The sequence below is a fragment of the Rutidosis leptorrhynchoides genome, chromosome 9 (genome assembly GCF_046630445.1).
Source record: "Rutidosis leptorrhynchoides isolate AG116_Rl617_1_P2 chromosome 9, CSIRO_AGI_Rlap_v1, whole genome shotgun sequence".
NCBI classification, from domain to species: domain Eukaryota; kingdom Viridiplantae; phylum Streptophyta; class Magnoliopsida; order Asterales; family Asteraceae; genus Rutidosis; species Rutidosis leptorrhynchoides.
Window position 1 is genome coordinate 261,145,577 of NC_092341.1, and position 12,425 is coordinate 261,158,001.

At 34.1% G+C, this 12,425-nt stretch overlaps 1 protein-coding gene across 1 annotated transcript; it reads right to left on the minus strand.

Annotated features, from left to right (window-relative positions):
• Nucleotides 1–1,100: 1,100 nt before the first annotated feature.
• LOC139868729 (uncharacterized) lies at nucleotides 1,101–11,678 on the minus strand. Its single transcript, XM_071857064.1, has 6 exons — nucleotides 10,917–11,678; nucleotides 10,590–10,854; nucleotides 10,303–10,394; nucleotides 9,991–10,170; nucleotides 1,466–1,533; nucleotides 1,101–1,146 (listed from the first exon to the last, which is right to left on the minus strand). The coding sequence occupies exons 1-6, from the start codon at nucleotides 11,676–11,678 to the stop codon at nucleotides 1,101–1,103; spliced, it is 1,413 nt and encodes a 470-aa protein (XP_071713165.1).
• Nucleotides 11,679–12,425: the final 747 nt, after the last annotated feature.

Here is a 12,425-nt window from a genome sequence, read left to right on the forward strand (position 1 = left end):
AAGCAACCTTTCAAGTTCATTAATTACACGTACCGGTGCTTTGAAAAGAGAGAAGTAGTATAAGGGTAGACTACTTAATATCGATTTAATTAATGTAAGCCTACCTCCGAATGATATGGACTTGGATTTCCAATTTGCTAAAAGTTTTTTGAAATTATCAAAGATGAGTTGCCAATTATGATGCAGTATTAGGTTTGCTCCAATTGGCAATCTAAGGTAATTAAACGGGAAGGTACCCTCTTTACAAACGAATCAAGATGCTAGTAAATTCAACTTATTTTTTGACGTTCCAATTCCGTAGACCCAACTTTTAATTCCCGAAAGGTCCTCGAAAAATTTGAGAATTTTCAAATTATATCTAACTTCCATTTTATTCCATCTTCTAAAAATGATCGTGTCATCCGCATATTGAAGATGAGACACGACCACTTTATCATTTCCCACTTCTACCTCTTTTATTATATTTTCTTTAATGGCCACTTTTAGGAGGTAGTTTAAACCTTCACTCGTAATAATAAAAAGGAAAGGGGACAGTGTGTCGCCTTGTCTAACGCCCCTTTTGGGGGTCAGTTGTGGATCCATTAACTGAAATGGATATGGAAGTTGAGTTAAGAAATGCTAGAACCCATTTAACCCATTTGTGCTCAAAACCCATGAGACGCATAATGTCGATGAGAGAGTATAACGATCCGTCAAGTACCCTTAACGGCTCCGTCACTTGGTCTTACAGCTTGATCATAACTCTAAATGAATTTAATAAATAACATTGCATTCTTTGTTTAAAAATGATTTCCTATAAAGGAAACCTACCAAAATATGTAAGTTTAGAAAAATCAACATAAGTACTTAACCAAAAGTTGACCAAAACAAAGCCAACAAACACCCACAATTTAATATAATCAAAATAAAATGCAAGTTAATGTTTATTAAAAGCTGTCAACATGCATGCAGACTCTCTAAGAACAGCGGAAGCTAAATAATCAAGTACCTGAGAAAACATGCGAGTAAACTGTCAACAAAAAATGTTTAGTGAATTATAGGTTTAAATACCGTATAAACTTTAGACCACAAGATTTCAAATGTTAGAAAACATAAAAATATTATTCCATTAATCCATGAGCCGCCTGGTAACCGCTTAACCATTTCCTGATCCTTACCAAACAACAATATACACTGAACATGTGTATCTTCAAAAATAATGAAGTACTAATACATTCCAATTATAAATTGTTAGCATGACTAGCTCGAAATGAGGCTGTCAAGCCCGATAGATCTATCTATAAGATTCGCGTTCACCAGTAGAAACCAGTGATTACAGTTACCAGACTAGAAAATATTTTCGTTCAACTCATAATGAATAATTTAAATTAATTTCCACTTGTGTCTAAACGTAAAACAAAAATTTGCATGTAATCTCATCCCAAAAATACTTTAAAATAGTATGAAAAGCGGGACTATAACTCACCTTAATGCAAATGAAACAGATAATCGAACAGCAAAGGTAAATTGATCAAGAATGACCATAACTGCGACCTAAAAATAAAGCAGGTCGATATAAATAACTAACTTAGGTCAAGTTTTAGTATGATAACTATAGTACTTGTTGTAGTAAAGCATAGAATATCACTCGGTATGATTCGGTATGATCAGGACAACGTATAACATGTACTTTCTATTTTTAGAAAGTTTCCATTTTTAGAAAGTGTCTATTTTTGGAAAGTTTCCTTAATTAGAAAAGTCAACAAAAGTCAATTGAAAGTCAAAGTCAACCGAAAGTCAACTCAAAAGTCAACCTTGGTCAACCGAAAGTCAACTCAAAAGTCAACATTGAAATTTAAAGTGTAAATTATATTAATAATATAAGTTATAATATTATTTAAAGTAGTATTTGCATAATCATGTCATATCATAAGTTTAATTGAATTAGATCAAATTATAGAGTTAATATAAGTGTAAATAATATAATAGATATAACATAAGTATTTAAATAATTAATTAAATATTAATCGTATCAAAAGTATTATTAATTAATAATGAATTATTAATCATAATATAAGTATCTTGAATTAATTATGAAATGTTACACATATCATAAGTATTTTAATATAATTATTAAACCATAAGTATTTAATAATTAAATTGTATTATAATTAAATAATAACTAAGTCTTATAATAAATAAATAATAACTAAGTCTTATAATAAATAAATAAATAATTAACCTTTACTATAAGTCTTGATATAATAATCTCATAACATAAGTTTTATACTTATCATAAGTATTCCATTAATAATAATAGTATTATTAATCTTAATCATAAGTTTAATTATAAGAATAATTAAATCATAATGTAATTATTAAATGATATAATTAATATATATCATAAGTATTAATAAATAATAATTACTTTTATAAGATAAGTAATTTAATTATAATGAAATCATTATTTATAACCTAAGTTTTAATTTCATAACCATAAGTTTAATTAAAAATTCGCCGGGTCAGAACTTGAGCCTCGGGTGTCAGTTTTTGACGAATTTTATATATATCCTCGTCTAACCTACCATCCCGACACCTCAGAACATTCAAGAACACCCTAATATCAGTTCTTTGGGTCGTGAAGAACAGCCATGAACCAAACTTTTCTTTAATCCGTTTCAAAACTTGTTTTAGCCATTCCGGGTGATCCGTGGCTCGGATTTCGATGACCCGAACATGAATGTTCATCCAATCATCAATCCTAACCCAATGGTAAACCCTAAAGATTCCAAATATGACCACAAAGTCGGACCAAACCTGGTCTTACAAGATATCATATTTCAATCTTATCGAAACCCTAAATCATGCATAATTTATGATCCGTAACTCGAAATGGCATGAATCCAAAGCGTAAAATTATGCTCTTGATGAGAGGAAATCATTTATACACTCTAATTAACCAAAAACATGTGTTAAGTATACTGATTTTAAACAAAAATCTGCTGTCCACTTTTGATCAAACCGAAAACATTCATAATCGAGCATTTCTACGCATCAAATCAACAACACAACAACATACAAGTACTATAACATCAAAATAAAATCATAATCAGTTAAAATAGATAAAAAATATAAATCTAGGGTTTGTGATTATACCCGAATCAATAATCAATTGATATATACGCGTAGAGAATGACGAGAGGAATCCGATTATACTAAAAGCCCTATGATTCAAGCAATATTTGATGATGAAATGATGAGGATGATGATGATGATAATGATGATGATGATGATGATGAAAGAGGACAGCCATGAGAGAAAATGGAAAGGGAGAAAAGAATTTTTAGGTTAAAATGAAGTAGTGTGCTAGGTTTTGATTAAGTAATCTCAAGTTTTAAAAAGTGACACATAACCCACCCCCCCCCCCCTTTTCCATGGGGATTTTTGGCCAAATTTAGATGGGAGTGGGCTCCCTTTTAGCCCAACTTGAAGTATTGTATAATAGTTTGTGGCCCAAAAGCCCGAATGAAACCCGATTCGCGAAAACACCGTTACATGATTAAATCTTCGGAGGAAACACGCACACGCGAAAAATAAAATATAGAAATACTATATATACTCATATGATATAAAAATATCATAAATAAATTAATTTGGATTCAAAATTCACAAAAGTCTGATTATTGGTTTGAAAATCGAAATGATCCACCGGATAGAAATCCACGATACGTAGAAACGTACAATTTTAAATACGAATACATATATTCATATAACACATAGTAAAGAATATATTATTACTAAAATAATAATATAAGTCATAAAAATAATGTGGCACGAATATTAATTAACAGACGTTAAATATAAATGGAAAAAGATAACGGAAAAAGTAGGGTCGTGACAGTACCTTCCCGTTAAGAAAATTTCGTCCTGAAATTTAAGCTGTTGCAGGGGTTGACTCGCTATTTGAGAAAAAATGCAGGTTTTTCTGCCTCATCTGATCTTCACGTTCCCAAGTGAACTCGGGCCCGCATCTAGCATTCCACCTTACTCGGACGATAGGAATCTTACTTTGCTTGAGTTTCTTAACTTCTCGATCCATAATCTCGACAGGTTCCTCAACAAAATGGAGTTGTTTATCAACATGAAGTTCATCAAGAGGAATGGTTTCATCGGCCTCATCCAAACACTTCTTCAAGTTTGATACATGAAAAACGTCATGAACAGCGCTAAGCTCTTGTGGCAATTTCAAACGATAAGCCACAGGTCCAATTCTCTCAGCAATCTCAAATGGACCAACATAACGAGGATTCAACTTTCCCTCTTACCGAAATGTACCACACCTTTCTAAGGTGATACCTTTAACTTGACACGATCACCAACATGAAACTCTAAAGGTTTCCTTCTAACATCGGCATAACTCTTTTGCCAACTCCTGGCAGTTTTCAACCTCTCTTTAATTTGCACAATCTTCTCGATAGTCTCATGAGTAATTTCTGGGCCTGTGAGTTGAGCATCTCCAACCGCATTCAAACAGATAGGAGACCTACACTTTCTACCATCTAGTGCCTCAAATGGTGCGGCTTTAATACTTGCATGATAGCTGTTATTATAAGAAAATTCAGCCAACGGCAAATATCTATCCCAACCATTACCGAAGTCAATAAAACACGCTCGCAACATGTCTTCCAACATTTGAATGTGTCACACCCCCAAAATGGACCGGGGGTAATTGTAACCAATCATATCATAACACAGTTGTATAAGCGAGAACGACTCTAAATGAGACATTTTATTTATTAAATAAACAGCGAAAGCATTATTCAAAGTTTTACATCATAAGAGTACAGTAAATGGAAAATGTCTTAAACAAAATGATAAATATGAATGATGAACTCCATGCAAGCAGCAAAGCATACATCAATCACCTAGTAGCAAGTAGCAGCTAGCTCAATCATCACCTGAGACAAAACACGCTTAAAGTGTCAACTAAAAAGGTTGAGTGAAATTCATAGGTTTATAAATAATATCGAAAGTTTTAGACCGCAAGATTTAGTTTAAAGTTGATCAATATAGATATATCAATCTAAAAGTGTTGCTGCAGTTTGTAATATCGCTACTAAACAATTTACCCTATGACACCTTGTACTGTCAGTGTCGTGGAATCATTATTATGTAACCAAAGACCAACGGTCGAATGGTTAGAGACGATACTCTCAATAGGCCTACTCACAATAATTAAGTTTGCATTTAAACGTAGCAATTGACGATATTACGGTAGGGATTTAGCATGAATCAAAGCATGATAGCATAGTTAACAATTTAGTACTTGTGTCTAAGTGTAAAACAGTTATAAAGCAAGCATGTGTCTCACCCCAAAAGTTATAAAACAGTTATGAAACAGTAAAAAGTGGGGCTATGAAGTTCACCTTAGTAGCACAAAAGAGTATTCCACGAAATAATTGAACGGAAGGACGTGACCGAGATCTCAACCTAGAGATAGAACGTATGATCAGACATTGCCTAACAGACAATAGTATATAGTACTATATTGATAGTAATGGTTCACTAAAGAATTTCCATTCTCGGAAGGTTACTATTTATGGAAAGTTTCCACTTATAGTAATTTTCCAATTTTAGAAAGTTCGGGTTAATCTTTAGCAAGACGTTGTACAACTTTACTCAAACTTCGTTGCTATAAAATAAGTCAGGAATGACCAGATGTAACCGGGGGCCCAGGACTCTTGACCAGAATCTAAGTCATGGCATTCGAGATCCACAAGCTTACCCATAAATGGCAACCTAGACATCATTCACTTATGACCGTGAGTAGCGACGAAGTTCACATGAATTATACATTATCTTTGATTAACCTTCACTTTAGGTGTATACACACAACGAATTATTAATGTACTTAATAATTATATTTGTGATAATATAACCTAAGTATTATTTAATATTTAGTTATTATACCTTAGTATGTCTTATATATATTAAATATAATTACCTTTAAATAAATACCTAAATTACTTCAAAAATAATAGTGTTTTATTAATCGAACATTATTCAAAAATGTCTAAATAATAAATTAAATATCTAAAAATTACATACATAATTTTTATAGTCTTAGTTAATCATATAGATTAGTAAAAAAATTTAAGAAAACATTTTTATTATATTTTTGTATTTATTTTTGTTTTTACCCTTAATGTATTCATAAAATAATTTTAATTCTACATAATAACTAAATAGACCCAAATAATTATTTTTATAATTTTTATAAGTTTCTATCAGTCTAATAACCTGTAGAAAAATATTTAAATTTTTTTTTTTTATTATTTTATATTTATTCTTAATTTACCTTCGAATTACATAATAATAGAGTTTAATTATATAATAAATACCAATTCAACCCAAGTAATTATTTTTATAATTTTTTCAGATCTATATAAGTTTTAAAAACTCATAAAAAAATTATATATATTTTATTTTTGGTTAAAAGTATTTATTACGAATTTTACATTGTTTTTACGTTTAAACACTACATAATTCGTATTTAATTATAAATAATATTCCATAAATTATCAAAATTGTTTTTATGCATCATAACACTTATAATACTAATTATAACATATAAACATAATTAATTTCGAATTTTACAAAGAATATACAATAAATATAAATGACAATATTGAAAAAATTTAATAAAAATAGAAAGTACCTCAAATTTCCTTCAAGGTTTTGAGAGAATAACTTAAGTTTTTATGTTTGGTAAGGAAAAATGAATGAGGAGCCATTTATTTATAGGTAAAAAATGGTTGGTGAAAAGAAAAAAAATAATAAAATAAAGGTGCCAATTTTGAGAAAATAATAAAAACATGTTAAAAATGTTTTTAATAAGTTTTTGTTTTTGAAAATATTTAGTCAAAATTCATGGGCTCATTATTTAATTTATAAAAAAAATCTTATTTCTTTTTATTTTTATTTTTTTTATAAGCTAAAAATATATATAATGATTAAAATAACTTATCATTTAATTAATAATTATGTTACATATAGTTTTAAATATAATACACATTAATATTAACTAAAGTTATTTTATATAATTAGTGTAAACTTTAGTTAACAGAACGTGTCGACTAAAAATAAATATTTGATCAACGTCGAATTTAATTATATATTACGTATGGATAACAACCCTATAGGCAAATTAGTCAATTCAAGTATGAAAATGTGAGGGTTGTTATAGTACCTCCCCGTTAAAGAAAACTTCGTCCTGAAGTTTCAAGTAGACTTCTCGGATGCATCGGCGGTTGAGAAGAGGTGGGGATATTTCCGTTTCATTTGGTCTTCACGTTCCCAGGTATACTCGGGGCCACGTCGTGAATTCCAACGGTTCTTAACAATGGGAATGTTGCTTTGTTTCAAGCGTTTAATCTCACGATCCATAACTTCAATAGGTTCTTCGATGAAGTGCATTTTATCATCAATGTGGAGATCATCCAAAGGAATAACAAGTGGGTCATCAGCAAGACACTTTTTCAGGTTCGAGATGTGAAATACGTTGTGTACTCTACTAAGCTCAGCAGGTAGTTCTAATCGATACACCACGGGACCAATTCTTTCAGTAATTTTGAAAGGTCCAACAAAACGCGGACTTAGTTTGCTTCGTTTACCAAAACGAATGACGCCTTTCCAAGGGGATACTTTCAACATGACTTTATCACCAACTTGGAATTCCGAATCCTTTCGACGTTTATCAGCATAGCTCTTCTGTCGGCTGCGGGAAGTTTCCAATCATTTCTTAATCTGTACGATCTTTTCGGTAGTTTCATGTATGATTTCAGGACCAGTCAATTGTCTGTCCTCTAGTTCATCCCAACATAGGGGTGATCTACATTTTCGTCCGTATAAGGCTTCAAAAGGTGAAACCTTAATACTTGAGTGGTAACTTTTGTAAGAAAATTCAGCCAAGGGCAGATGTCTGTCCCAACCTTTGCCGAAGTCGATAACACAAGCACGAAGCATATCTTCAAATGTTTGAATGGTTCGTTCAGTTTGGCCATCAGTTTGCGGATGATAAGCGGTACTCATGTCGAGTTTAGTTCCAAGAGCAGATTGTAAAGTTTTCCAGAATCTAGAAGTGAATCGACTATCGCGATCAGAAATGATAGAAATAGGGACTCCATGTCGTGAGACAATCTCTTTGATGTAAAGTTGTGACAATTTCTCCATCTTATCAGTTTCCTTGATCGGTAAAAAGTGTGCAGATTTAGTAAGGCGATCCACTATGACCCAAATAGTATCATTGCCACTAGAAGCCTTGGGCAATTTAGTAATAAAGTCCATAGTGATACATTCCCACTTCCACTGCAGAATATCTGGCTGTTGAAGTAAACCAGACGGCTTTTGATGCTCGGCCTTAACTTTCAAACAAGTAAGACACTTGCTCACATACTCAGCAATATCAGATTTCAGATTAGGCCACCAATAAAACTCTTTCACATCATGATACATTTTACTAGAGCCTGGGTGAATAGAATACCTAGTCTTATGTGCTTTATCCAAGACTAGTTCTCGAAGATTTCCAAAGGTTGGGACCCAGATTCGATTATTAAAATACCGTGTTCCATTTCCCTTGAGTTTAAGTTGTTTTTCAAGACCTTTTAGTCCCTCGAGTTGAACATTTTCTTCCTTCAATGCTTCAAGTTGTGCTTCACGGATTCGAGTTGTAAGATTAGTCTGAATAACCATGTTCAAAGCTCGAACTCGAATAGGTTTATTACGCTCCTTTCGACTGAGAGCATCGAAAACAACATTTCCCTTACCGGAATGGTACTTAATCTCACAATCATAGTCGTTTAGTAGTTCAACCCATCGTCGTTGCCTCATGTTTAGTTGTTTCTGATCGAAGATATGTTGAAGACTTTTATGATCGGTAAACATCGTGAATTTAATTCTGTAAAGGTAATGTCTCCATATCTTCAAAGCGAATACCACAGCTCCTAACTCCAGGTCATGTGTGGTATAATTCTTCTCATGTTTCTTAAGTTGTCTAGATTCGTATGCAATAACTTTTTGACGTTGCATCAATACACAACCGAAACCTTGATTCGAGGCATCACAATAAACTATGAAATCCTCGTCTCCTTCAGGTAAAGATAGAATCGGCGCTGTGGTCAATTTCTCCTTTAAAATCTTAAACGCAGATTCTTGTTCTTCAGACCATTCAAACTTCTTCCCCTTATGAGTTAACTTAGTAAGAGGTTTCGCCAGAATAGAAAATCCTTCGATAAATCTTCGGTAATAACCAGCAAGTCCCAAAAATTGGTGAATATGCTTCGCATTCTTAGGCGCTTCCCAGTTTTGAATAGCAGTGATTTTTGCTGGATCGACATGTATTCCTTCACTATTAACCACATGTCCGAGAAATTGAACTGTTCGTAACCAAAATTCACATTTGGAGAACTTGGCATACAATTGTTCATTCTTTAGCAATTCTATGATCAAACGTAAATGTCGTTCATGCTCTTGCTTGTTCTTGGAATAGATTAAGATATCGTCGATGAAAACAATCACGAATTTATCAAGATAAGGTTTGCATACACGGTTCATAAGATCCATGAATACAGCTGGTGCGTTTGTTAAACCAAAAGGCATAACAAGAAATTCGTAATGTCCGTAATGAGTTCGGAAGGCAGTCTTGGGAACATCAGTTTCCTTGACTCTCAACTGATGATACCCTGACCTAAGATCAATCTTCAAATAGATACTTGACCCTTGCAGTTGGTCAAATAGGTCATCAATACGCGGAAGTGGATAACGGTTCTTGATAGTTAACTTGTTGAGTTCTCGGTAATCAATACACATTCTCAACGTGCCATCTTTCTTCTTAACAAAAAGAACAGGTGCTCCCCATGGAGATGAGCTAGGACGAATGAATCCTTTTTCTAAGAGTTCTTGTAGTTGGATGGATAATTCTTTCATTTCGGATGGAGCTAGTCGATATGGTGCCTTTGCAATAGGTGCAGCACCTGGAGTTAGATCGATTTGAAACTTGACTTGTCTTTGAGGTGGGAGACCAGGGAGTTCTTCAGGAAAAACTTCAGGAAATTCTGTAACCACCGGAACATCTTCAATTCGTTTCTCTTCCGGTTCGACTTTCTTAACATTAGCTAAGATGGCTTGATACCCCTTCATCAGGTATTTACGGGTTTTTATACAAGAGATGATATTAAGTTTAGAACCACTCTTTTCTCCTTGTATGATTAGGGTTTCACCATTCTCAAGAGGAATATTAATGGTTTTATCATAACACATGATTGCAGCTCTCAACGGGGTTAGCCAATCCATCCCTACAACTACATCAAAGCTTCCTAATTCGACTGGCAGTAAGTTGATCTTAAAGTTTTTGTCAGCTAGAATCAGATCACAATTTTTATAAATATTGTCTACTTTCATAACCTTACCGTTTGCTACTTCTACAAGGCGCTTGATTTCTAAGGCTTGTGGGTTTTCAGTGAATAAGGCACAAAATTCCGTAGACACATAACTTCTATCAGCACCAGAATCGAATAAAACAGTAGCATAGCAATTGTTAACAAGGAACGTACCCATTATAACTTCATCTTCTTCACGGGCCTCTTCGGTAGTCATGACAAATGCTCTACCCTTAGCATTACCCGCTGTTGCAGTCTTGTTCTTAGGGCACTGGTTTCTGAAATGCCCAACTTCCCCACAACCGTAACAAGTAGGCACGGTTGGATCAGTCTTTGCAGCTGGAGTGTTGGTTGCAGGCAGCACAACCTTACAGTTCTTGGCTAAGTGGCCAATCTTCTTACACCTACTGCACTCAACAGTGCACCTCCCATGATGATGCTTATCACAGTGATTACATAACGGCTTTGTTCCAATATAACCACTTTTGTAGCATCACTAACCCTTTTGTTTGAACCCTGACCCGAACTCTGAGCAGGCTCAAACTTCCTTTTATTATCAGCAGCTTTTACTTCGGTTTGCTTATTAGTGGCGAGCTTCCTTCTTTTCGCCATTACCAAATTTTGAGCCATCAATATCACACCATCGACGGTCTCTTTACCAGCAGCTATGACATTACCCTGAATCTCATCAGGCAGACCTTCTACATAATGTTCAATCTTCTTGTGTTCCGTAGGTACCATGTCAGGGCACAATGTAACCAACTCTAAGAAACGGTTGGTATAAGCCTCAATGTCAGTACCCTTTACCTTGAGTTCCCAGAACTCACTTTCCATTTTCTGGACCTGATTTCTTGGACAATACTTGTCCGTCATCATTCTTTTTAGGACAGTCCATGGGATGGCATTTGCAGCATCAAGTCCCACAGTTTGAGAGTATGCGGTCCACCAAGTTAATGCACCGCCATATAAAGATCCTGTAGCAAACTTAACGCGATCAACATCGGCATAATTGCACATCCTGAAAATAGACTCAAGTTTTTCGAACCACCGGGTTAGTTCAACCGGTCCCTCAGTTCCTTTATAGCTTGGAGGTTTGCAATTTGAGAAATCCTTGTATGAACAAGTTTTGGGGAGATTCTGTTGACCGTTGTTGCCATTGCTGTGGTTGCCCTGGGCGGCAGCTAAAAGTATCTGAAATTGCTCGGCAGAGAGAGTGATGTTGGGAATAGTGTTGTTGTCATTTGTTTGCGCACCACTAGTCATTTTCTTCAATACATAAATAAAGTATTAATTGAAGAGTTATGGTGCTATAAATATAAGTTTGCAATTATGATTCATAATAATCACACAACACACACATATAGATATGGTGAGATAAGACAAAATTTTTAAAAACAAACACTTGACTTTTATTAATAACGAATGGATAAATTATCCTTATTACACAGAAAACGATGAGTATGCAAAGCCTTTTATATGAAAAACACTTGACTTTTTTTTTAATAACTAAGTTAGTTGTGTTTAAGTCTCTTGGAGGGACTAGGGGTTTCAACAATAGGTGTCTCAGGTTCCTTCCTCTTCTGAGAGGGAGCTAAGACAACAGTGGGCTCAGACTCCTTCTCGGGTTCTGATTCTTCTTCTTCAATGATTTTCTCCATGATTTCTTCTTCATCATCATCCCCATCATAGTCAGCATCAATTTGGGATTCTCCAGCAGGTGGTGAATATGGTGGAGTAGCGGGCATATAGACTGGTGGTGCAGGTGGTGTAGTCGGAACATAAACTAGTGATGCAAGTGGAGTAGCAGGTGCGTAAGTTGGTGAGTTGCCTGATCCTTCAGTTTCAGAATCAGAGATGATGATCGGATTACGTTTGACTGATCCTTCAGTTTCGGAGTCAGAGATGATGATCAGATTATGGTTAGACATCCTAAAAGAAAGAAGGAAAGAGAACTAGAATGATTCTAAGGATGACATAAAAGCACGAGGTAAGATATAAGGGAAAAGCACT